Raw genomic sequence first — 25,692 nt, forward strand, 5'->3', positions numbered from 1 at the left:
ATACCTGTAATATCATCCACATATGTGCTAATGATTGTTATATTATATTCAGAAAGAGAGTAACACATCAAATTTAAATAAATATATTACCAGTTTTAAATTTGTTTTCGTGTCTAAGGAATCTAAGCGGGGAGCTTTTTAATAAAGATTTGAGAAAAGCATTACAACAACGGATGTTGCTAAAACACGAAATGCATTGTGTAAAAAATTCCTTTTATTAACCTGGCTTTGTACACATGATTATTAACCTGTCTTAGTAACAAATGTTTTTCAATGGGTGTTCTTTAAGAGTTTCGTTTACGTTTAATCTCTGATAGTATTGATTTTCTATTACTTATTTCATATTTCATAGTGGCTTACTTTACAGGTTTTGTTTGTTGTTTTTTTTTACCGTTAACAACCATAAAAACCACCATGTGAATAATGATAGTGTGTCATAATGCATACACCGAAGAGACCATCCTGCTGATATCGTAAGTACACTTAAACTGGTTTACTTGTCACAAACTTTATATGTGTTATGCAATTGTCACCACGGTCTATCAAGACCCTATAATTACCTTTCTATGGTTGAATTAATTATGGGTTACCTTAACACTGATATAACATCTTAGAGCACAGTCCTCTTAACGAGTATTCTAATAAGAATGTATGTTAATGGTAATATTTTAATACATGTATGTAGTTAATATTATAAGCTTATTTTCTAGGTCTATAATCTTCTCCCTATTCTTTTAATATTTTAATCTATATCTGAATTGTTGTGTGTATGTTAATTGTAATGTAGGTAGCTAGGGGTTACATCTTCAAATATATATAAATGTGAAGATGAACCCAGGGAGGACAAGTTAGGGAAGAGATACAGTTAACAGGCTACATTTAACTTATGCCAACTCTTGAATTATACTTCTTTAGTTGTGCATAATTCTGTATACCTATAATATAGTTCTGAATATTGTCTGTTATAATTGATATAACTGTATCTACATAAAGTACTACAACTAACTGAATCATGCGTTTATGATCTATGAATAAGAACAGACCGCAATGAAGAACTGACAACAGTTCTAAGAACCAAGCTGGTTACACAATTATCAAGAATTACGCCTAAAGTAAATGATAAACATAATAGACTTTACCCGGTGTCAAAACCGTGCCTAACTAATTACATGTGTTCTATAGAAAAGGCTAGTTTAACTAAGAAGGCAATCCCATCTATGCAAACAATTAAACCTAATGCATCTTGCTTCTAAAATGATCTTTTGAGGCCTGGAAATCTAACATAACATGTTATATATAATTGAAAAGACTACAATGGTATATGCTCCTTGTGGAACTTCTAAAGGGGACTTTAGTTGGGCGATACGAAAGAATACGCCAAACAAATTCTACACTTCTAGTGAGCATCTAATTATTTTAAGTGTTTATTCATCATTTTGTTTCTCACTTATTTTGTCCTCCACCAAACGTGTTTGGATAATCTGAAGATAACTCTTTCTAAAGGAAGGAAGCAATGAAAGCAAGATTCTTTGTTAAAACTTTTATAAGGACCCAAGTTACTACCAGTATTGTATATATACCTAATATTATTCAAGGCATCCAATCTCTTTAGATTACAATGGGTTTGTATCAAGGTCCGCCCATGAATAACAACTTTCAAACAAAGAGACCAAAATCACGACCATTCAGTGGGATACAAAAAAATTCCCGGCATACCTGACAAGAAATGTCGAATTATTATTATCCAATTTGCCGCCTTAAAGTACAGGAGACGATCTCTTATTATTCTGGATAATATTTGACCAGGAAAGTCTAGTATTTATTGTAGTGATCGTTGTTTATTAAATAAAACGTGTTGTGTGTGTTTAATGCATGAACTACAAGTAATAACGTTTTTAAGCGGCTTTGCTGCATGGCTATTCTACGAAGGCATAAAAAATGTTAGATGAACTCTTTCTGGGCCTCATAGAGCCAACTGTCATATAATGGATGGTGTCGTGCTCTTTCTGAAGACTTGGTACCACTACTTTTTTTAGGGAGTGCACATAGCTAACACACTTTTGGGGTACACATTTTTTAGTCTTGAAATTTATATTGCAAATAAAGTTTTCTCTACTGCCTTCAAATCCGACGAAATGATATCGATATCTTCCATCATGTTGAGGATGCTAAAGGACGATCAAATTTAATAAAATGAAATGAAATGAAATGGGGTTTAACGTCCTACTGTTCTGCTCCTATGCTGGGCTAATGAAGACGGGCATACGCCATACAGTGTGCTATGAGGGAAATTTTGCCTGGGCAGCAGCATTATCGCCACGGACCTCGGTTTTTCGTCTCACCCGAAGGACTAGACAGCTGTCCTTGTCAGGCCCTCCGTCCTGCATCACTGACAAGGGGAAACCACGCCGGCCGGAAAATCTGGATGAACTTTCTCGGCCAATGCAGGGATCGAACACCCGACCTCCAGGCTAGCGACCCAGCGTCTTACCCACTTAGCCACCTGATCCCCAAATTTAATAAAAAAAGAAACATGATAATGAAGGGTATCTAGTGTTCCCATGAAAAGGCAATATGTGCCCGACCCAAGTCACTACTACAATAAAGGATACTTCGAGTATAATCAGTGCTGGGGAAATAGATCTGCAGTGATAGTAGTATTAGAAGAGAGGTCAAAATCAAGATATCAACGTCTTGTAGTAGTGAATACGACGAACGAATGAAGTTCTCAATCAGAAAACTAAAAATAAAAAATGCATTTATATTAACGGTATTCCAATGTGCACCTCGTGTTAACCAAATGTTAATTTGACATCCCTAAAATAGCTAAATTTCCTCGGCCTTGGTAACTAAAATGTTATAGCATTGCATCCACCAATTAACATGTTGTTTGTCCAATCACGACATCAGCTTTTCACACGCCCTGTCAATAGTTAGCAGTGAGAATTCTTCTACTTATCATAATGTCAAAGTGACCAGATCGTAATAAAATCTCTACCATGTCATTCTTTCTAATAAAACACCTACCCTGTCTTCCTTCCTAATAAAACATCTACTCTGTCGTCCTTTCAAATAAAATCTCTACCATGTAGTCCTTTCTGAAACCATCTCTACCATGTCACCTTTTCTAGTATCATCTCTAGTCTGTCGTCCTCTCTAATAAAACTTCCGTTGTCCTTTCTAATAAAATATCTATTATACCGCCGTTTCCAATAAAATATCTATTTTACCGCCGTTTCCAATAAAATCTCTATTATACCGCCGTTTCCAATAAAATTTCTACCGTGTTGTGTTTTCTAATAAAATCTCTACCCTGTCATCCTTTCTAATTAGAGCTCTACTTTGTCCTTTCTAAAAAAAAAACACCTCTACCCTGTCGCATTTCTAATAAAATCTCCACCCTGTCGCCCTTTCTAATAAAATTCCCACCCTGTCGCCCTTTCTAATAAATCTTCACCCTGTTGTCACTTCTACTAAAAACGAGAGCAAAGTTGAAATATCTATATCAATGAAAACATTAAAATACTACAATGTGATCGCTAAATTGAAGAATGTATTAGGTAGATGTGAAATAATTAGATATGGTATTTAGTGTTGTAGCGCTCTCACACATCACCAAACAAAAACCACACAGAGAAAAACTAACAAACATAAAGCCCTTCCCAAACCACATAAGAAACCCACGCAATCAGATTTTAAACACATGTCAATGGCTTGCCATGTGCATAAATGTCTCCGTAATAAATTATGTAACATTTTTAAATAATATGCAGATTTAGCTCATATATATAATGCATCTTTAACACAAGGAGATTCGACAGGGACATTATCGTAAAGCTAGCTTCGACGATTAGTCCTAATTATTTCAATTAACGAACGCATTTAATCAAGTTGGGAAAGTGGACACTTTCGCAAATGTTGTTAGGCCAGTCATTTCTCAAAGATAAATTTAATTATTATTTTGTACCAAATTGGTTTTCTGTATGCAAAGAATCTCTTGCCAAGAGGTTTTTGCTAAATTGAATACATAGTCTGACTCGTCTAATCATATCACATACTCAAGCAATGAATCTAAGGTTACGACAAACATTTCTATTGTCAAATTAATTGATATATAAAACATAATTTGAAATATTTTAACATGGCTTGAATATTAAACCAATTAAACAAATACAAGCGATCGACATAACTATCTCGACAGTTCAAGATATTTTTATATGCCCACATTTTCATATGGCGCATTGTCTTTGTCCCTTCCCCTCCGGATGTCCTTTCAGATTTGTTGGCGGACACTCTAGAGATCGCGATGTTTAACCGACTATAGTTTTATGAAATTACTCAATATGGCGTTTTCGGTATACACCATGGGATGTGATATGAGGGAAAATTTGCCTGGAAAGCGGCGCTATAGCCTAATTTCATATCAAATTCGAAGAATCAGGGGTTCTTTTACGTGTACGTGTACACGGTATCTCGGTAATTTTTTGTCCCACCGGAACAACTAGACACTGTCCTTTGCCAGGAACTCCACCATGTATCACTGACATGGGGAAAATAAACCAGAAAATTCCAAGGAACTTTATCAACCAACACCCGGATCGCACCTGGGACCGGACCCCGTGGTTAGCGAACCAGTCTTATTTTTAATTTTTTTATACAGTGAGTCAACCCTTTTATTCACTGAGCTACGGGGGTTCCCTTTATTTTATAACCGTGGAGAAAAGTGGTAGAATTATCGCTTTGGTTACCTTTATTTCAATATATTTTATCAGTTAGTTACTTAATGTAAAAAAAATAATTAGGGAATAAAGGTTAAATAATTGGTGAATAAAGATTAGGAATGAGTTCGCGAGAGAACCATGCAAAATTTTAAAAAAAACAACGCCACAAGCGGTGTCGGGCGATTTTGACCAAACTTTGCAGATTCGGTCATTAGGTACCCAGTACACCCCACATGAAATATGAGGGTCACCAAAATTGTAGTTACGCAGAACCAGCTATGGCCATTTTTAAAAAAATACCCTAAATTCAAATATCTCCCATAAATTGCCTATTGATTTTTTGATTTTTTAAAAAATTTTTATGAATGATTCTATCTACTACTACAATGTATATGACTATTACATTTTTCCGAAACCATTTGAGGCTATGAGGAATGTATTTTGAGACGTAGCTTTTGCTATATGCTAAAATATATAAATTTCATGATGCTATATCTCACCCACTGCGGGGCTGAGGACAATTATATTAATTATATTGAGGACTACTAATACTAATATTTGGTTTTGACAAAATGACTGGCACGGATTTCTTTCATATTAAATTTGATGGTCGAACTTGAAGGAAATGACATCATTTCTGACATTATTTTTCCAATAAAATCATTCATTGCTTGGATTATTAGGCCTGATAATCCCCCATGCAACCACCTTTCAGAAACCCTGTGTAGGGCCGATACAGATGATTCAGGAGTTCCACAAGGATCAGTCCTTGAACCCCTCCTTTCTGTAATATATACTAAGAATTTAGGACAACTTATCTATAACCATGTTTTCTAGGACGACATTTTATACAGATGATACACAGCTGATTGCAAATTACTCCCTTTCAAACACTATTCCATCCCCTAATTATTCTGACATCAAATTGTGTACATATGAAATTAAAGATAGGATAACAAGAAATATGTTGAAATTAAACGTAAATGAATTAAGTAAATCAGAATGTATTTTATTTGGTCCAAATACACATCTGAAAAATACAAGTTCAAATGATGTGGTTGTACGAGAAGCAATACTGGTACCATCTGACACTGTGGGGAACTTAGGTGTCCTCTTAGGGTCCAATTTAAGCATGGACAGTCACATCAGTGAAATTTATCGAAAACGTTATCTTCAGTCAAGGAACATTGATTAGTCAGGAAGCAGCTGCTACACTTGTATGTTCTTTGTTATTCTCAAGGATTGACTACTGTAACAGCTTGTTAGTAGAAAAATCTAGTGCCAATATTTAAAAAAAAATCAACTTGTACAAAATACCGCAGCTCGAATTGTTACCAGATCATCAAAATACTCTCATATTACTCCTGTTCTGAAACCACTCCATTGGCTGCCAGTAAATGAAAGAATCATCTTCAAAAGTCTGTCTTTGGGGTATCAGTGTGTGAATGGCTTGGCTCAAGTATACTTATCTAACCTTATGCAAATACAAGTTCCCTCGCGTAACCTCCGGCCGAACACACCTCCATCAGTTGTGTTGCTCAAGATGGAAATTAAAATCATTTGGATACGGATCGTTCTCAGTGAATGCGCCTAAACTGTGGCACAATCTTCCAGAGATCATTAAACTCTTTCTTGTTTTAAATCAAGACTTAAACCTCATCTTGTTATCAGTATTAATTAAATTAATTTAATTGTATGCGCAGTGAACATGCCTCTTTGCATGGACCACGTGCGCTATATAAATATACATATTTTTATTATTCGTCAGGCCGAAGTTAGGTTTGTACTCCAGCATAGCGACTGAAATCAGCTGTTCATTTTCCCGTCTTTTTCCACAAATAAAATGCGGTTTAGTAACCAGTTATCCGAAAGAATCTACAATAGCATATTCCTAATCTACAATAGCATATTCCCGAAGCAATGACTCGAGAAATACCTCTCTGGCCATTGCTGGATTGACTTCTGATACTTGAGTTTTTGAGGGAATGTGTCTATTCTTCCCGTCCAATCAAATCTCTCCAAAGTACAGTAACATGACAGCCCTTCGTTTGATCTGGGGTCTTCCCTAAAACTATGGACAGTGATTTAAGGTATTAAAAACGGTGAAAGTATTGTTCGTCTCCAAACAGTATTGTTTACATTGTAGCCGTTTTGATAGCCTCGTTTGTCAGGCAATGTAGCCGATTCGATAGCCTCGTTTGTCACGCCATTAATTTTTCTGCAATATTCCTCTATGCACTGGTTAATTGGGCGCAATACAATTTCGTGAATCAAGACGAAACGTTATCTATACTAATATTTGTGACTGTCGTTTGTCTGTTTGTCTGTCTGGTCGGGGTTGGCGGCTACACTAGGTCTGCACCGAGTCTGAAATTTGGGGTATATGGGTAGCTCGGACCGGGGAGTAACATAGGCCAGGTGGCGTTAGTCTACCACTTCCGGATTCGGGGTTATGACCCCCGAGCGAAGCCGGGCATTCTGCTAGTGTAAACATATTTGGAGCTGGGTTTAAACCCGAATGATATTGTTACGCAGTTAGGTATTGGTTGTTAATCGGACTATTGACCAGTAATAATTTGGAACATAAATTTGCTTTCATTACGGCAGTGTTGAGTGGGATTAGGTCTAATCAAATGAAACACTGCGAGGAGTATGCTACAATAGTGACCTTACGCGCATATACTATTTGTTTTTGTCTTTTTGAAATATCACTTGATTCGTTTGTCAAGTATAGACAGACGTACATGACGTTATACTTATATGCTAGTATAAAATACACTATTTAGTTTTTACGATTTGCTGTTAAAATATTCATCATCCTTCTACTAGATCACGAGATTATATTGCCGAATTAATAAAATGTTGAAAATTAGTCTAGAGAGATTAATTATATTTACCAAGAACAGCGCTTTTGGCTTTTACGGTAAATTAAGCTTTTCAAACTTCATCGTTTAAAAATTTAAACGGTGAAATTGTGAGCTCAGTTTTCATGATCAGATACGTATTAGATAGATAGATAGATATATATATAGATAGTAGATAGCAAAGTTTAGCGATATTTTTGAATTTGAAATACGTATTGGTAATAAGTATTTGTAGTTTTGATAATGAAACATTTTTTAAACGTGAATTATTTGATGAAAGTATATAATGCGTTTATATTTATTTGTTCATTTCTTTTTCTATTATGGCTTGTTCTTAATGGATCTGGAATCCACGTTAATTTGTTTTCCAGTGCCCTGTTACACTTTTCAGTGTGTAAATAAAGCGGTTTTTTCGTCATTTTTGTTGGAAATCGTTATTTTTGGACAAAAATGGAGATTATTTACTACTAAACGGGTCGAGTGCCACCCAATTTCTTTCTTGATCTTAATACTATAGATCATTACCTTTTCAGTCAGCATTCCCCAAAAATTCGTATACCCGCAGTGGGTGAGATATAGATAGAATAATATGACATACCTAAATCGAGCTATTTCGGTGCCTTGCAGCACTAAGTCCCTATACCAAAACCCCTCGATGAAAGTCCATCAAACTTTGAGGATCTATACTCACTAACAATATCTGCTACCTTATAAAATTTCATTAATCTACTCGCTTTAGTTTAGCTATACCCCATAATTAAAAAATGGCCTGAAAATGATGCTTTTTTTGGCTTTGTTCGGTCTTAAAATTCAATTTTTTTTCTACACTCTAAAAATAGTTCGGTTGATCTAAAATTGTGGCAGTGAGGTTTGGAGGGGTTACCCATCCTACATTTTAAAAAAATGGTGAAAATCGGTACCCACCATGTGCCGGTTCCGGCATGGTTCTCTCGCAAACGCATTCTTAAATAATTATGGAATAAAGATTAAATAATTATGGAGTGAAGACCAAAAACCCCAACTGTAAATTTTGAGGATTGTCTGTACTATTCAAAAAAAGTAGGGGATATTTGATTTTTAAGTGTTATTAAAGTCACCTAATGAAACTGACGAAGAAACAAATGACAAAATGAAATGAAGTTCACATTCATCGATTTATTCCAAATGATCGTTAGACTAAGTAAGGCACAGACTGACCATTATAAGGGTAAAATGATACCCGGGGTCAAACAGCAAAGTTACCACAGCATCACAACCAAGTCAGTAACGGGTAAATCCTCCTCTGTTTGCCAAACAAGCTTTGATCCGACGTGGCATACTCCTAATGAGACGTCTAAGGTCATTTTGGTCCAGATTGTCCCATTCCTGTTGCAACGCAGCAGCAAGTTCTTGGACATTGGCAGGACGTTGTTGACGTTGACGTAACCTCTGTCCAAGCATGTTCCAGACATGCTCGATGGGGGAGAGGTCGGGACTCAGTGCTGGCCAAGGTAATGTGGTGATGTTCTGTTGTTGGAGGTAACCTGTAACGATCCTGGCCCTGTGACATCTTGCGTTGTCATCCTGGAAGATAAAACGGCGGCCATGACGTCGTGCGAACGGCACAACATGGACTGCCAAGATGTTGTCCCGGTAGTACTGGCCTGTAACACGCCCTGCAACAACATGTAAAGCCGTTCTTCCAGCAACAGTGATGCCTCCCCACACCATAACAGAACCACCCCCAAATCGATCATGTCTGATGACGTTAACGTCTTGGAAGCGCTCGTTTCGACGACGCCACACCCTCCTACGTCTGTCCAAAAAATCAACAGTGAACCTTGACTCATCTGAAAACATCACATTGCTCCAGCGTCGATTATCCCAGTGTTGACGATCCCTACACCAACGACGTCTTGCCTGAATGTGATGATCTCTCAAACAAGGGATCACGCGAGGACGTCGGGCGCGAAGGTGACCCCTATGCAGTCGATTCCGAATCGTCTGGCCACTCACTCTCACACCAGTGTCTGTTTGAAGACGAGCGCTGATCTGATTTGCTGTGATGACACGATTTCTCAAGGCCAAGGTACGGATAAATCGATCCTGGGCTTGAGTTGTCGCCCTTGGTCGACCTGAGCGTGGTCTGTCCTGTACAGATTGTGTATCACGGTATCTGGACCATAGCCTGCTTATGACAGACTGAGAAACATTCATCGTCCGCGCCACAACCGCCTGTGTTGTGCCGATCTGTAGCATGCCAAGGGCACGTAACCTTTCATTTTGGGTAAGCCGACGCATATCAAAATTTGTTTTCTGGTCACTAAAACAATTAAACTGATGTTTCCACCCTGGAATTCAATGCCACAATGACTGTAACATTCAAAGTCAGAGTCGTGCAAATCTTGGGTTGGACCCCCATGATGATCCCAAGCATCACCTGCATTCCATGCGGTAGCTATTGGTGCGTTTAGGCGTCACATGTAACTGGAAATGTTTCTTCTGTTAGGTTCTATAGTGACTCAGAACAGTAGGACGTTAAACCCCATTTCATTTCATTTCTATAGTGACTTTTTTCGTAGTCATTTGCATATTTTAGTATTATGCCCCCAAAATCAAATATCCCCTACTTTTTTTGAATAGTATATAAAGAAATTAGTCATTTCATAGTTACTGCTTTACTTCATAGATAAAAAATATATTCTCCACCAATTCCAATTAAACCATCTGCATCACATGGTTTAATTACAAAATCAATGTTGAATCGTTTAATGGGTTTAGATTAGCTACTGTACAAATTGGAACTTGTATCTGAAAAGAAAGGTTTCCCTTTCAAAAATTAAAAAACATATATAATCTTCAAAAAAAGTAGGGGATATTGAAATGCAAATACCTATGCAGATTGTGATATGATAAACAGTCTTGGACACTTGACATGCTTTAAGAGTATGTTCACAGATGAAGAACTTATCGCCTCAACAGAACCACTGAGCTGCACATGCGACACACAATAGCGCCATACATGTAGGAAGGGTTCATTGTCAAATTTGACACCTCGAGGAAGGGTTAATGAAAACTGCCGTTTGCTGGTTTATTCTATATATGTTTGCTTTCCTATCGGTTCTTGTATAAGATTTACTGTTTAGCGTATCTTTGCTTTAGTGTGTTACGTTTAATTTGACCGAGAGACTTCTTCGTCGACGTCAACGTCAACCGACAACACTGCAAGAATTGGCCCTGGCACCGCAAGAGGAGTGGACCAGACTGCCCCAAATCGTGATTGGACGGTTGATTAGGAGCATGCCACGACGAATTGCTGAATGTCTGAGGATTGGTGGAGCAATTACTCATTTTCACTATTGGCAGTGTATCTCTTTGCGAGTGAAATGGGGCCGTCAGATAAGCCGCCCATACGAACTGTTTATGTTCATGCGTAGGCAATTGGCCTGTGTTATTAACATACACTGGTTACCACTAATAAAAACAGCAGTGCATTTCCGCAGTTAAATCAGGGGCGGATCGAGAGGGGGGGGGGGGGGTCGAACCCCCCCCCCCCCCCCCGCTCAGCTACATATTTTTTTTTGTAAATCAACACTTTTTATGAGAAAAGTTTCTCGGCCGTGTGTTTTATCCTTTATCGTCAGATGTGGGCAGGGTGGGCACTCAAAGCACGAGATAATGATAATATAGACATTATGTGATATCACAGTTAATGCTTTGCGTCCATGAAATTGAATCATAATGTCATTGTATTAATTCATAATAAAAATTGACGTCAAACGAGGTGTTGAATTTCTCTGTTTAAAAAGCTCAATGTGTATGTATATACGCCAAAATGACGATAGAGACCATGCCGGGGTGGGGGAACCCGGCAAACCCCCTCCTGCAAAAATCCCTGGATCCGCCCCTGAGTTTTGTATTGTTTCTGAATATGCCCTACTTTTTTTGAAGAGTATATATTGCAAAATGAAATTTAAAGGGTTAGATCTGATGTTAAAAATTATTTTTTAAAACGGGCCTGAAATTACGTTTCCACACTTATTAGTTCAATATTTGAGAAGGCTCATGAAAATCAAATGGATTTAACGTCCCAGCTTCTACACCAACTATGCTGTATACAGCGACGCGAAGTTAGCTTGTGGTTCGTTTTTCGTTTGTTATTCGTTATTCGCGTACAACCAACAACGAGCCAGTTTGTTGTTCGGTATTCGCGCTAGTTTGTTGTTAGGTATTCACGAATAACGAATAACAAACTGGCTCGTTGTTCGTTATTCAGAAGATATGGAATTAGTAATATAGTATGGGCCCAATTGGTTTATAAAACTCCAAAGTCTTGCGAAATAGATTCTAACATTTTGTGTTTCTATCTGAACAAAGAGCTGTTTCACATTGGCGAATAACGAACAACGATCCAGTTAGAATTTATTTCCCAAGATTTTGAAGTTTTATAAACCAATTAGGCTCGTAAAAACTCACTCCCGGCGTATTCCCTATAAAAGCATCTTTATTGTATTACTAATACAATATCTGTTGAATACCGAACACAATGAGGGCAATTTTGTTCTTCCTATCGAGGCCTTCCATAGATGTTGCTCGAACAACACCGTTACCCCGTAACACCTTATCACAATATAATTGCATTTGTCACCAACTTTAATCGTCACAATCCAATATAGGATGATCCCCCTTAGTGGACATATAGATGTTTGTGGTGGTTGCAAATTTAGTGTTTTTCAGATGTACAAGCTTAATAAAAATGAAATGAAATGGAGTTTAACGTCCTACTTTTCTGCTCCTAACCTGGGCTAATGAAGACGGGCATACGCCATACAGTGTGCTACGAGGGAAATTTTGCCCGGACAGCGGCACTACGGCCTACTCTTATATCGAATTCCAAATGCCAAGGGATCTTTTACGTGCACGCCAATGTGTACACGGGACCTCGGTTTTTCGTCCCATCCGAACGACTAGACAGCTTTCCTTGTCAGCCCCTCCGTCCTGCATCACTGACAAGGGAGAACCACGCCGGAAAATCTGGATGAACTTTCTCGGCCAATGCAGGGATCGAACATCCGACCTCCAGGCTAGCGAGCTAGCGTCTTACCCACTTAGCCAACAAGCTTAATAGAAATAATAATGATTTATTAGAGGTCAAAGAGGCATATTTTATTGACAAATTTCGGCCAGCTTTAAATGCAAAATTGTAGTAACTGTAGTAATTTCATTGCATATGGGCCTAGTTATTGTTGTCGGATTTGATATTTAAGTTATGTTCCCTCTTTATGTTACTATGACGTCATAGTCAGTGTTGTGTTGCCAAAATGTTGATTATCTGAAGAGCTTAATAAGATAAGCACAAGTGCTAGTAATCGACAAATAATGTAGTTCTTTTTTCAAAAACTTTTATATTTTTATAAATATAAAATATGTAGTGCTTTATACCATGAAAAATGTTTAGTCTGGTTTGGTTTAGTGTGAGCACCATAATCTGTTCATTGTATCATAATCGATGGTAATTTTTAAGAACTTTGAGCATCAACAGTTAAATTGTTGGGGAAAAAAAATCCGACATTCGAATAAAATTCATGTATCCTTCGGTAATGCCCTTTAAATTTGTATTTACAAAAAACTCTTTCAATGGAGCATGACATCAAGTATAGCTGAAAGGTATTTGCTTATTGACCAAAGTAAAGAATACAGTTATAGCTCAGAGAGAATGATGCTAATCAAGCTCAAAGATTATTTGTTTAATTACGTCTTTTTTGTTCCCTTCTTAAGATTAATGCAAAGTGTTTACGTTTGATAAATTGGTAAATAAAGCGCGAGGGAGCACATATAAATTTGACTTCAAGGGATATTTGCTCTCGAAATAATAGGGCAGCTCATTAAATCTGGTAGAGATATAAAACATAAAATATCATTTAACTGAAGTTAGACGAAGGAAGGAAGGGATTAGACGCGTCTCATTACAACAGATACAGGTAACACAACAGTTTTCATATTTAACATAGAATATGAATTCATAGTTAAGGTTTACATATTTGATAACTCTAGTATTTTATTACCCTGTTCTAGAGTAGATACAGTATATTTTAATTTCATTTTTTAAAAATAAAATACAGAACTTTATGAATTATAATTCCTGAATTCGTTATCAAGCACAGTATTGACAATACATTTTTAGGTAGATAAAGACATGTAATGTTCGTTCGTCGATGGGCGTTAACGTCCACTTATACGGACAGTGATATCGCAGACAAATGTTGTCAGAAGAGCCAGTGGTGATTTGAGAGCAAGTCCAGCGTAAGTCAGGAACAAGAGGTCTAAAAGGGTAATTCGCACCATTAAAAGCACAGTTGTGCCTTTTGGGATATAGTAGGCCTATTTGACGAACCTTCCAGTGTCATTCTTATTTGCGCCTGGAAACAAGTGATAAATAAAGTACCATAATCCATTTAATTCTCTCTATCTCCAACTAAAATAGATATTTGTTTCTACTTTTGTAATCATCTTCAATATCATTTTACAGATATGAAGTTACATCTCAGTTTGACGGTCGCCATTCTGGCAAGCTTGATTCAGTATTCAAAACAGCGTAAGTACATGTTATTTTTAGTGATGATTTATTTACACATTATACGTCGAATGAAATTAGTATATTTTTGAATATCATTGTTTAAATTAGAAATAATCTTTTTTAAATTAATTACAAGTTAAATGTCCAATTCAATGCTTTTGTCGTCATAATTAATTTCAGAATGTATTGCTGATATGGTTTTCATGATCGATTCTTCTATCAACACAGTTGATAATGTCTACAATGCCCTGGATTCATTTATAACAAGACAGCCCATATCCAGTTCAGAAATCCGTGTTGGAGCAGTTTTCTTCAGCGATCAAGTCATTGGAAGTATTCCAATTTCTGACAATGTAGACAACTTACGGCGTCAGTTGAGCAACAACAGGATCCCTTTAGGCAGTCGACTTCGGTATAGTGTCGGTATTAGGGCTGCAAATACTCTGTTCAACATTGAAAACCGATTTGTGCCACGCGTAGCTGTCCTGGTAACATCGAGTCAAGCTGAATACGAAAGCAATTTGTTTGACATTGTTTCACAACTTAAATCTTCTAACATCGGAGGAAGATCTATGACTGTTTACAGTCTAGGAGTTGCCAGAAATAACCTCCAGAATTACAATTTGAATGAATTGAATATTATCGCAACTGGAAATGCCATCCAGGTATCATCCTCTGTCAATGTTCGTGCCGAGTTCGAAAGAATTGCATCTACTGTTTGTAGCAATAATGTTGTCACTACAGCTCCAGGTTTGTTCACAAACATTAATTTAATCTCTTTTTTATTAGTACACGGATATAAAATCCGCCATGAAGCAATTACAAATAATTATTATATATCTTGAAACTGAAATATGAACAAATAAATATTTATAAGATTTATAAGATAATTTGCTTTCGAATTTTAATAATTTAAATTTCAGTCTGCAGTGATTTTGATCTGCAAAATGGTGTCGGTTATAAAGCGAACCCAAAGGACTGTAAAAGATTCATCCAGTGTGAGAAAGAAGCCTTCAGTACTAATATCATCTACAATGATATGGCCTGTAATGATGGTCTGTTCTGGAACCAAGAGTTAAAGAACTGTGTACATTTTCCTGGTTCTGACTGTTACAGAGGTGAGACTTTCAACAATATATGTGAAAAATGGTATCAGGTGTTATGGAAAGGGTATTAAAACGCTGATTTCTGCTTCGCCTTGAAATTAGGTACAGTCAAATATTAAATCGAGTTTACTTGTCAAAATTCGAAGATCAGCGAAATACCCATGCTTCATTAAGTTTTTAGTTTCGATGAAACAAAACGCGAAACTTTTATATTTTAAAATTCGTCATTTTTTTTTATTCCATGTTTTTTTTTTATTGATTTCTCTGTGTTAGTGAGATATTTAGCCATGGGCCAGATATAATCTTAATATGATTTTCAGTTTTAGAGTGCAGACGTATTTACGTATGTTTGATTTTTTCCCTTGTTTTGTATTTTATTTACTTATATATATTCCTCCTTTACTTTAGGTGAATGTGATGGTACCACATATCTGTATGGGTCTGTGAAATGTGGAGCTTACTTCAACTGTACTAATGGGGTTGTAAACAGTGGCTGTTGTCCGGAAAGCGCCCCCGAATTCGATTCCGTAACAAAGAAATGTATCGTTTCTTCTAATTGCATATTCCAGTGCACACTTAACAACAAAATCTCATATGCAGGTAGCATTTTCCATTTCGAGATCTTTACTATAATTATGTTGAAATGCCGACATCCCATGGCCAAATTTCTTCATAATAGTTATGGATAAAATATGAGCATTGGTCTCGATAATTATTCGTCTCGATAATTACTCGTCAGTACTATCTTACAGAATTAATCCTGGAAATGGGCGTTGGTGGTTTAATCAGTTATAGGATTATTAACACATATTCCATTCATGTTCTTTTTTAAGCTTGTCAAGAGACCTTTAAAATTTACAGAATGCCTAATGATGTCATCGACCCATGCAGGTATGAAGTCCATGAAGGTGAAGGACTAACAAAGAGTGTCAAAGTCATGCACTGTGCAGCGGGAACTAACTTTAACCCCTCCAAATGCGATTGTTCCATTAGAAATAAAGATCCATGTACCGGCTCCACCCCAGGTTAGTTCGGTTTTATTTAAACATACATTATGCAAGAGCTTAATCTGCCTATTGCAGGTCTTTCTTTAGGTTTTAAATATTATATAAACTATTGATTAGACATTTATTAACGTAAAAAGAGATGTCATATTATGTGTCGGATTTTCACTAGATTTGAATCCGATCTGCTGCTCAACGCTCATTGATGGATAAGTGGATAATCAAGACTATGTTTTTTTTTATCGTACCGACTTTAGTAATGATGATCGAGGCTAGGCCCAAAATTCGATCGCCAATATCTCGGTTCAGAGTGAATTAATTTGAAATTTTCAGCATATTATTCCCTTTACATTATCTAGTTTTTAACTATCATAGTAAGAACTGCCAGCTCTTTATCTGATCTTCCATAACGCCCCTTTAAGCATTGTCCTTTTTACTGTTCCTAGTATACTGCGTCATATACAACACTTCCTCACGGGTCAAGCAAAATAATGATCCGAGATGTACGAAATGTCATGAAAGACGAGTATTATAACTATATTTCAATGGTAAACATCAACATCTTAAAGTCAGCGATCAACATTTCCGATATTAACAACATGGCAAAAATATGTCCAAACATGCTGTCCAAAGTTCTATGTATAACGTTTTGACCACAATTAACTAATTAGTTTGAACATTAAATGGGTCGATGGAACTGCATACAAAAAATAATCTCATAATTCGCTGCCATTAACCGGCTATTTTTTTGTCGTGGGTCCAATATACTCGACATTGTTGTATGCATAATATTGCATATTGCATATGCGGTTTATTATGCAACAAAAACTCAAAACGTGGGCTTTCTATAGACGACATAATGATTTCAGAAATTATGCAAGATAGCAGAATAATTTAAAATCATTATTAATGATCGTGATTGTTGAAAAGTGATAGACGTTTCACTCATGTACATTTTTTATTCTGTAACATTGCACGGGATTCTGTGGTATTCGCAATTTTGACTATGGTCTTTAAAACCAAGAACGAAATGTAGTTTTTACTTAATATGACAAATTTAGACTGAATGTAGTTTATAAGTTGGCGTAAAGATCAGTAAGATGGGACTATACGTTTAATCTTATAACCACCGAATTAATACGAACTTCAAGCAGGGTTGAAGATGGCGTGTTTCATTTATTTTTGAACGCTGCTATGTTGATGGCGGATCCGTTCAGACGGCTTTAAACTACGTCTGAATATTCGAACCAGAGAATTTATGTTTGCTTTTTATATCTTCCATACAGTAAACCCATGCAGCGAAGACTTTTATCTAAATTTTACTGATGACCGCATCCTAGATAATTCAGTTAGTAAGGCATGGATAAGAAACGAAGGTCCTGTCTCGGTTAGTGGAGAAAGAGCTACGTTCGATGGAACTACCAGACTTGCTGTCCTTCGATATTCCAATATAGACTTTGTTCTTCCACTGGCTATCAAAGTAAAATTCCGCGAAACCTCTAGCCAAAGCAATATGGCTGTTTTGTATACACCTAGTGTTTACATCACAGCTGGTAACGGACGTGTTACCATCGGAGTCGAAACAGTAATTGGTGGCTACAACTCATCTGCAGCAACGGTCGTAAGTATTTGTCTTTTATTAAATAATAAGGAATTTTCTGGGTCTTTTTTTGCTATTTTCAGAATTTTTGGCAATGTAATTTCACGGCAGAAAGCCCCTAGACTTTTTTATGATTGCCTAAAGAAAGTTGTAAAACAAGTTTACAATACATTTATCTCAGTCCCTTCAGTAGAAAGTTTGTATGCATTATGTAAGAGCTAAATCTGCCTTGTGTAGGTCTTTTTTTTCAAGTTTCAAATGTTATATGAATTATAATTTATATATTTTTTTATCATAACAAGCCCATAATCAACACTATAGACAGTTGGATAGGTTAGATACTGAGTGGATTAGACAATGCTAGCCATACGAGGGCTGGCTAAAATGTTCTAAGCCCATTTGTGAAAGACAGGTACAAAGTCGATGGTTTCCGTTTATTTTTCTACATAGTCCCATTCGTGGTGTACACACCTTTGCAAGGCCTGGATGCCGGTCAGGAAGAAAGTTTCTCCAGCCACCCTAAAATGTCGCTCTCAGCTGACATGACGTAATCTTTAGTAGGAAAATGACGACCAGCTAGTTTCTTCTTCATTTTTGGAAAAAGGTCTCATTCAGGGTTACAAATCTGGCTAAAGAAAATATCAGGATCTACTTCAAGACGGCACAAATTGTTACGGGACGTCAGGAATCGGACACGTTTCTGATCCAAAGTTAAAAGCTTTGGTACCCATCTTGCAGAAACTTTTGTCATTCCTAACTCGTTGGCGATAATGTTATTAACCCTCTCATATGCCCACAATCGTCGATCAGCCATCACCATGTCATGCACCCGGGTTATGGTTTCTTGAATGGTTGCTGTTGATGGCCTTCCGAGACGCGAGTCATCGTCAAGGCTCTCCCTGCCACATTTAAATTCCACAGCCTACTTCTTTACTGTGAAAAAGGAAGGGGCATCATCCCATAAAGTGGAGACCATCTTAGCATGTATCTGTGTTGGGGGTCAGTCCTTTCACTTGCAGGTACTTGATGTCTGCCTTATGGCCAGTTTTGTTCATTTCTTGTGATTTCAATGGTTAGGTTCACAAGATGGTCTGGTACGAAGTTAATAATAACACTACAGTTGCAGTTCGTATGTCTATGATTCATTCAATGATTGTACTTGTTGGTGGCAAAAGTTTTTTCCAACCCAATAGATCTATCCCTATCAGACTTAAAACTTTTCAATCAGCTCTCCTATGGCCGCCTCTCACGGAAATCTGCTGATTGAAGGACTAAAAATCGAGATTTCGTTTATTATCGTGGCAACGGTACAATCGAGAATATGAACTGTCAACGGGAAATTTAGGATATTGCTTGTCAAAATTTCAAATATTCATAACTAATTTGACTGAAATGTTCAATATTATAATCATTGCTAATTATCTATTTTGAAGTATTATATCCAGAACGACTAGCTCTTTATCTAAATGGTACATGGTGCCTCTGTAAATTAAATGTGCTTGATTTGCGTTTTTCGCAAAATATCAGATTTCTCACTGCCTAATCCACGCTAATATGCAGAGGGGATTAATCTGATCTGGAAGCCATCAGCGGAAATAAGTGTCGGATTAAGCTTACATTGGACTCTTGGCTAAACATGTCACCGGGGCCCTTGCATCAATGGTGAAAAAAGGGCATATTCCGGTCATTGTCCGTTGCACGCACAAACCCAATTTGTATGCCAGTATGGTTGATAGATTTATTTTGCACAACATAATAAATCTAATCATTAATTATTATTTGAGACCCAATTTCAGGGCCCCTTTAACATTGGAGCTCCTGACTGTAAATACTGAACGGAATTGAACCTTTTTTAGACTGATTTTTAGGGTTTCACACTGCGCAGCTTTTCTGAAACACTACTGTTTTTGTTAAGATTCTTCTTCTTCTTATTATTATTCTTTTTCCATTTTGATTAGATCCCAGCAACTGCTTGTTGCATCGTTACAATTTTTTCGGTTTTACTGGGAAAGTGGGAGTGACTTGGAGGATAAAGCTATTTTGAACGTTCTGCGACAATGCGAAATGTCCGAAATCACCGAAGATGTCGTTTTTAGAAATATTGCAGTAATTTTAACAATAATCGTCGGATTTTAACTTTCGATGCATTTTAGCACAGCCGGAGACAGGGCACATAGCTACGCTACTTTTGATCTTCGGTACATCTTTGCAGATATTAGGCGCCAAATTTAGAAAATTTAAATTTTTACAGGAAACTTTTTTTATTATGAATATTTATTGGTGGTATTTTACACAGAATCAAAGAGTCATTTGAATTGAGCAAAAATGTGAAATGTTATTGTCTCAGTAATTTTCCTTGGCCGCAATTGGCTAATTCAGTTTTTCAGTCCTAGATTAATTATTTATTCTTCGATTTGTATAAAACAAAGTTCATATGCTTCGTTGTCTAAATTGTCATTGTTTTTGTTACCCATAGAGTTTCCTGTCGACACTGGAAGTGGCGTAATTTGACCAAAAACTGCAATTTTGACAGTTCAGTACCACGTTTCGAAAGCAAATATTATTTTTTTAAAAACTGATATAACTAAAAGAAAATGCCCTTTAAAGGCGCACAAAATAGATAGCTCAGTTTTTTTTAATTTCGATTTCAGTTTCGGGCAAATTGGATCAAGAGGTGAAAAGGGGTGTAAAATTGAGCTATTTACAACCCGTTCAGGCTTTTCAGATTTTCAAATATTTCTTCGTAACTTTTATAAACTTGTAGCTATAATCCACACGAAGAAAATGTATGTTAATATTAGTTTGTAATATATAAGCAGTTGTCTAGAAATAGGCAGTTTTGCATAAGTCACCGTTTTCGTTATTTTGCCTGTAAAATGGTCAATTATTATTGGATTTTCATAAACGTTACACCATTTGATGCCTAATGTCACTTTTGATTAGGTCAAACCAATTTAACATTTTCATTGTCACCGGAAGTGACGCCATTTTGTCAACAATTTGTGTTTTTAACCTTTAAAATCAATATTTTTTTTCAAGAATTATTTGATATGTATTAAAAATTTCAACTTTTGGTTTAAATCAACATGTTAATAGAATTCCTACGGTCATATCGATATCACAAAATGGTTCCTAACTTGTTCAGTTGCGGAGAAAATAGACGATTTTCGACAAGTCACTTTTCGTGGTTTTTGGCCCATAAAAGTGTAAATTATTATCTGATTTTCATAAAATTGTTACCATGTGATGCCTACTGTCATTTACAATTTCATAAAAGTAATTTAAGATTTTCATTATCACCGGAAGTAATGTCAGTTTGGCAAAAAATGTATTTTTAGCCTCCAAAACAAATGAGTTATATTTATTATTCGTTTAAAATTATGATATTTGATTCCAATGGACAAATAGTATAAATCAATTCGATCATATTGATATCAAAAAATTATTTGATCTTTAGTGATCTGTGGCCATCTAAAACACCTCCCCGTTTTTTCGCATGTGTTGAGCGACCAACTATTCAGGCTTTCGGGAAAAGATCATGAATTGGCTTTACATCCTCATCCACAATAGAAACCAGACATAATAATAATGAGCGGAACGAACGTCGACATCGGAACCCAAAATCTTTAGATACACAAACTGAAGGGATATTACTAGTAATCGTGTATATACACGCTCTACTTTAAAACGTTACCGAGGACTTAACTGGCATTCTTCCGCCTGCAATTAATGAATGTGCACAGAAATGTCAACAGAAATCTACATGAAACGGGGAGAGAAAGACTTGCCGAGAAATAACAACATTTTGTCAAGATCACTTTTTACGATTTTTCGCATTTTAATTTCAGTTTCTGGATTGTGGATTAATGAATTATTGCCTGATTTGTGTAAAAGAAAAACACATATTCTCAACTTTTTCGACTGATAAAGTTTTCCGTCGGCACCGGAAGTGTCGTAATTTTTTCCAAAACTTCAATTTTCACGTGTCGAAATGTCTTTTCAAAAGAAAATATTAATGTTTACAAATCTAAAAGATCAAGATGAATGCTCCTACTAAAGACGCAAAATGTTTCGGGCTTAGTTTTTTTTTTTTAATTCAGTTTTGTATATGCGCCATTTTGATTTAAAGTGTGAAAATGAGCTATTTACAATGTTTTCGGGCTTTTTACATTTTAAATTATTCTTGAACAACATTCATAAACTTGTAGCAATAATCCAAACGAAGAAAATGTATGTAAAAATTAATTTGTAATATTAACAGTTGCCGTGAAATAAGAAATTTTCAATGCGTCACTTTTCACGCTATTTTGCTTGTAAAAGAGTCAATTATCATTCGATTTTCAATTTTTTTTTACCATTTGATGTTTAATGCCAATTTTGACGAGGTCAAACAAATTTAACATTTTCACTGTCACCGCAAATGGCGTCATTTGGGCAAAAACTGTACTTTTAGCCTTCACAGCTGATATTTTTTTTCAAATGAGTCTGATTTAAAATGTTTTTAAAATTATGATATTTGATTCAAATCATCAAATAGAATGAACCCATAAGATCATACAGATACCACAAGATGGTTTATAACTTGTTCGGTTGCAGAGAAATAGACGATTTTCTACAATCACTTTTCAAGGATTTTGGTCTATAAAAGTGTCAATTATTATTCGATTGTTATAAAATTTTCATCACGTGATGCCGTATGCCATATGTGATTTCATAGAACTAATTTGAAATTTTCATTATCACCGGAAGTAATGTCATTTTGGCAAAAACTGTATTTTTAGCCTCCAAAACAAACATATTTTTGAAGTGAGTTATGTTAATGTTTGTTTAACATTACGATATTTGATTCTAATGGACATATAGATTGGATCAATACGATCATATACATGTAGATGTCCAAAAATTGCTTCTAGCATCTTCCCAATTTTGTCAGGATAACTTTTCCAAAAAAATTTCGCATTTTAATTTCCCATTAGAAAGTCATCTAACTTAGCGGCAAGTTAGCAACAAATTTTGCCAGGATCTTTTTTTTTTTGACATGGTAACAAATGTATAAATGGAATTAGTAGTATATCGAAGAAAGCAGGGGACACTTTTTGGGACACAATAACTCTCCCTCTAATTAAGCTACAAGTACAATGTTTAAACTTGGTGTAGGTGTTTATTAGGTCAGTGCCTTGAATGAGTTCGATACCTATTATTACATCAATGGGTATTTTCTGCTCAGGGTAAGCAGAGCGATAAGCAATTTGATTGCTCGAGACTTTGGAACACAATACTTCTCATTCTAATTGAGCTAGGATGTTCACACTTGGCGTAGATGTTTATTCGGTGAATGCCTTGGTGGAGTTCGAAAATGAGAATTTTTTGCTTCGGGTAAGCAGAGATAAGCAATTTGATTGGTTGATGCTTTGGGACACGATAAATTTAGTTCTAATTAAGCGAGGGTGAGGAAACTTGGTGTATAGTTTTATGACATCAATAACTTGACTAAGTTCGATAATGAGCATTTTCTGCTCAGGGTAAGCAGAGCGATAAGCAATTTGATTGGTCGAGACTTTGGAACATAACAAATCTGCTTTTATTTGAGGTATAATGTTTAAACTTGATGTAGATCTTCATTAGGTGAATGTTTTGACCTAGTGTATAGATGCTAAATCAGTTTGATTGCTTGATACTTTTGAAAAAAATATATGTGCTATTAATTAATATTTGTCATCTATTTATTTCGGTGGGGGACACCGGCCTCACTGTTGGTTTGTTTCATTTATAAAAACCGTGGCGTTTTGATATGAATAACTCAAAAGGAATTTAATGCATTTATTTCACAATTTACAAACAAGTGATTGTTTCAGGGTACTAACCAATGGAAGGAAGTTGTATTATATTATGATGGTACTACTTTATCTGGTGTTGTTCGATCTCTGGATTTTAATGGATTTAATATCATCAGCAGTACACCTATACCGACTAAAACTGTTTCTTTTGATGATACAGTTAAAAGTAAGTTTTTCAACTGTAGAAAAACCCCTACAAACTTCTATAAAATACAATTAAGAGCAAAGCTTTGACAATGATTCCAAATTATGTCAATAGAATCACTGATAAAACTATTATCTCGTGCTATGAATTCGGAACTGCCGTGTATGCTGTGACTCAGTCGATTATAGAGTCACATGACAGCTCTGTTTTAATAAAACAGTCGATTAAAACATTCTGGAATATTACGATTATATATCATTATATCTCCTATATTTTCAGAAATACAGACTGCAGATGGCGCCCTTCAAATTGGTTCATTAATAGGCGGTAATTATCCCGCATTCGTAGGAGATATTGACGAGGTAAGCAAACTTTTTATCTTTTAAAAAGTTTTATTAATACTAAGACTATTTCTTAAACATGCATTATGCAACAGCTAAATCTGCCTATCGCAGGTCTTTCTTTAGGCCTGAAATCTTATCTAAATTATTAATTAGACATTAATTAACTTATCCAGACCATAATCAACTCTCGATGTCAAGGCTAGCCTTCGATATCGACTGGATAAGAATCCTATATGCTGTAAACGCTCATTGATGATTAAATCAAAACATTGGATAATCGAGACTATGCTTTTTAACGTACTAACTTTAGTAATGATGAACGAGGCTAGGCGGAAATTTACAAAGCTGATATCTCGGTTCATAGTGGACCAATTTGACTGAAATTTTCAACAAATTCCCTTTACATTATCAGTTTTTAACTATTATAGCGAGAACTGTCAGCTCTTTATCTAATCTCCCATAATGTATCTTTAAATGAATATCAGCATTTGTTTCTAGGTTTTCTATTAACGGTACATTATGCAAGATTTGTAACGAGCTGGTCGTTCTTGATACAAATGTTTAAAGATAGATAGAAGTATATATATGTATTGAAAATTTAAGTCAAAGTTTTGGGTGTACTAATCCATTTAATATCTGGATCATCCGGTTGCCAAGAGAGTTGATTATGGGTTTATCATGTAAATACATATCTAATTAATAATTTATATATCATTTGAAGCCGAGAAAAGACCTGCATTAGAAAAGAAAACGACAAATTAGCTATGAAAGATTGACGTAAAATATTTTTACGGTAAAATTGATTATAGGCGGAACCATTGTGTTTCACAGGTGTACTTTATTCTAAAGATGACAACATAATCATGTATCATGGAAATTGCTCGTTGAATCGAAGTGTTAAAATCTATCCGATTTCGATATTCACAATGTTGAAATTGTCTTAAGAACAATTCTTTGGTTTTCTTTTTCAGGTCAAGCTCTGGAAGGGTTGCCAAGTTGTAAGACGTCCAGAAGATTTTTAAATTTTTTTACGCCATTGGTAATACCAATGATTTTTAAAAAAAAAAAAATTCTAATTGTTTATATCGACATTAATAATCAATGTGCTGTTCTTGTGTACTGTTTATGTTTTAGATTAATTTTGTGCAATTCCTATTAATGAGTTTGTAGATTAAATCATTAAATAATATCAATTTAAATGTATATCATTTGCATATGGAATTCAAATAAAGCTGAATTCTTTAAATCGGTTATTATGCATAAGGTAACCGGTATAGTCTACGCGACCGGTCTCGCCCTGTCGATGAAAAAACTTTTGTGAAGCTACTCTTGAAAACGCCAGCTTCCCTTATTCCCATATGGCTCTGATAAACAAGATGTACAGACCCGATTCATATAAAGTCATCTAAACCCCCGAATGCTAATGAGAAGTGTATTGATTCGCCTAAAAATAGTATCAAAATAAAAAACGTGTTGAATTTATCAGTTGACAAAAATAATTCCCCCTTCTATGAT

The 25,692-nt window shown here is 35.8% G+C and overlaps 1 protein-coding gene across 1 annotated transcript; it reads left to right on the forward strand.

Annotated features, from left to right (window-relative positions):
* The first annotated feature begins 307 nt into the window (after nt 1-307).
* On the forward strand, nt 308-25,317 carry LOC126825388 (protein PIF). Its single transcript, XM_050555020.2, has 10 exons — nt 308-473; nt 14,094-14,159; nt 14,322-14,891; nt 15,065-15,259; nt 15,656-15,847; nt 16,081-16,272; nt 17,538-17,872; nt 23,707-23,854; nt 24,113-24,195; nt 25,149-25,317. The coding sequence occupies exons 2-10, from the start codon at nt 14,096-14,098 to the stop codon at nt 25,197-25,199; spliced, it is 1,830 nt and encodes a 609-aa protein (XP_050410977.1). The 5' UTR covers nt 308-473; nt 14,094-14,095; the 3' UTR covers nt 25,200-25,317.
* Nucleotides 25,318-25,692: the final 375 nt, after the last annotated feature.

This window comes from Patella vulgata, chromosome 6 (assembly GCF_932274485.2).
Source record: "Patella vulgata chromosome 6, xgPatVulg1.2, whole genome shotgun sequence".
Classification (NCBI taxonomy): domain Eukaryota; kingdom Metazoa; phylum Mollusca; class Gastropoda; family Patellidae; genus Patella; species Patella vulgata.

Coding starts and splice junctions, on each gene's coding strand:
- LOC126825388 (XM_050555020.2), top strand. CDS start 14,096: ATGAAGTTACATCTCAGTTTGACGGTCGCCATTCTGGCAAGCTTGATT. Junction 15,848..16,080: donor CAACAAAATCTCATATGCAG/GTAGCATTTTCC, acceptor TTCTTTTTTAAG/CTTGTCAAGAGACCTTTAAA. Junction 17,873..23,706: donor ACTCATCTGCAGCAACGGTC/GTAAGTATTTGT, acceptor TGATTGTTTCAG/GGTACTAACCAATGGAAGGA.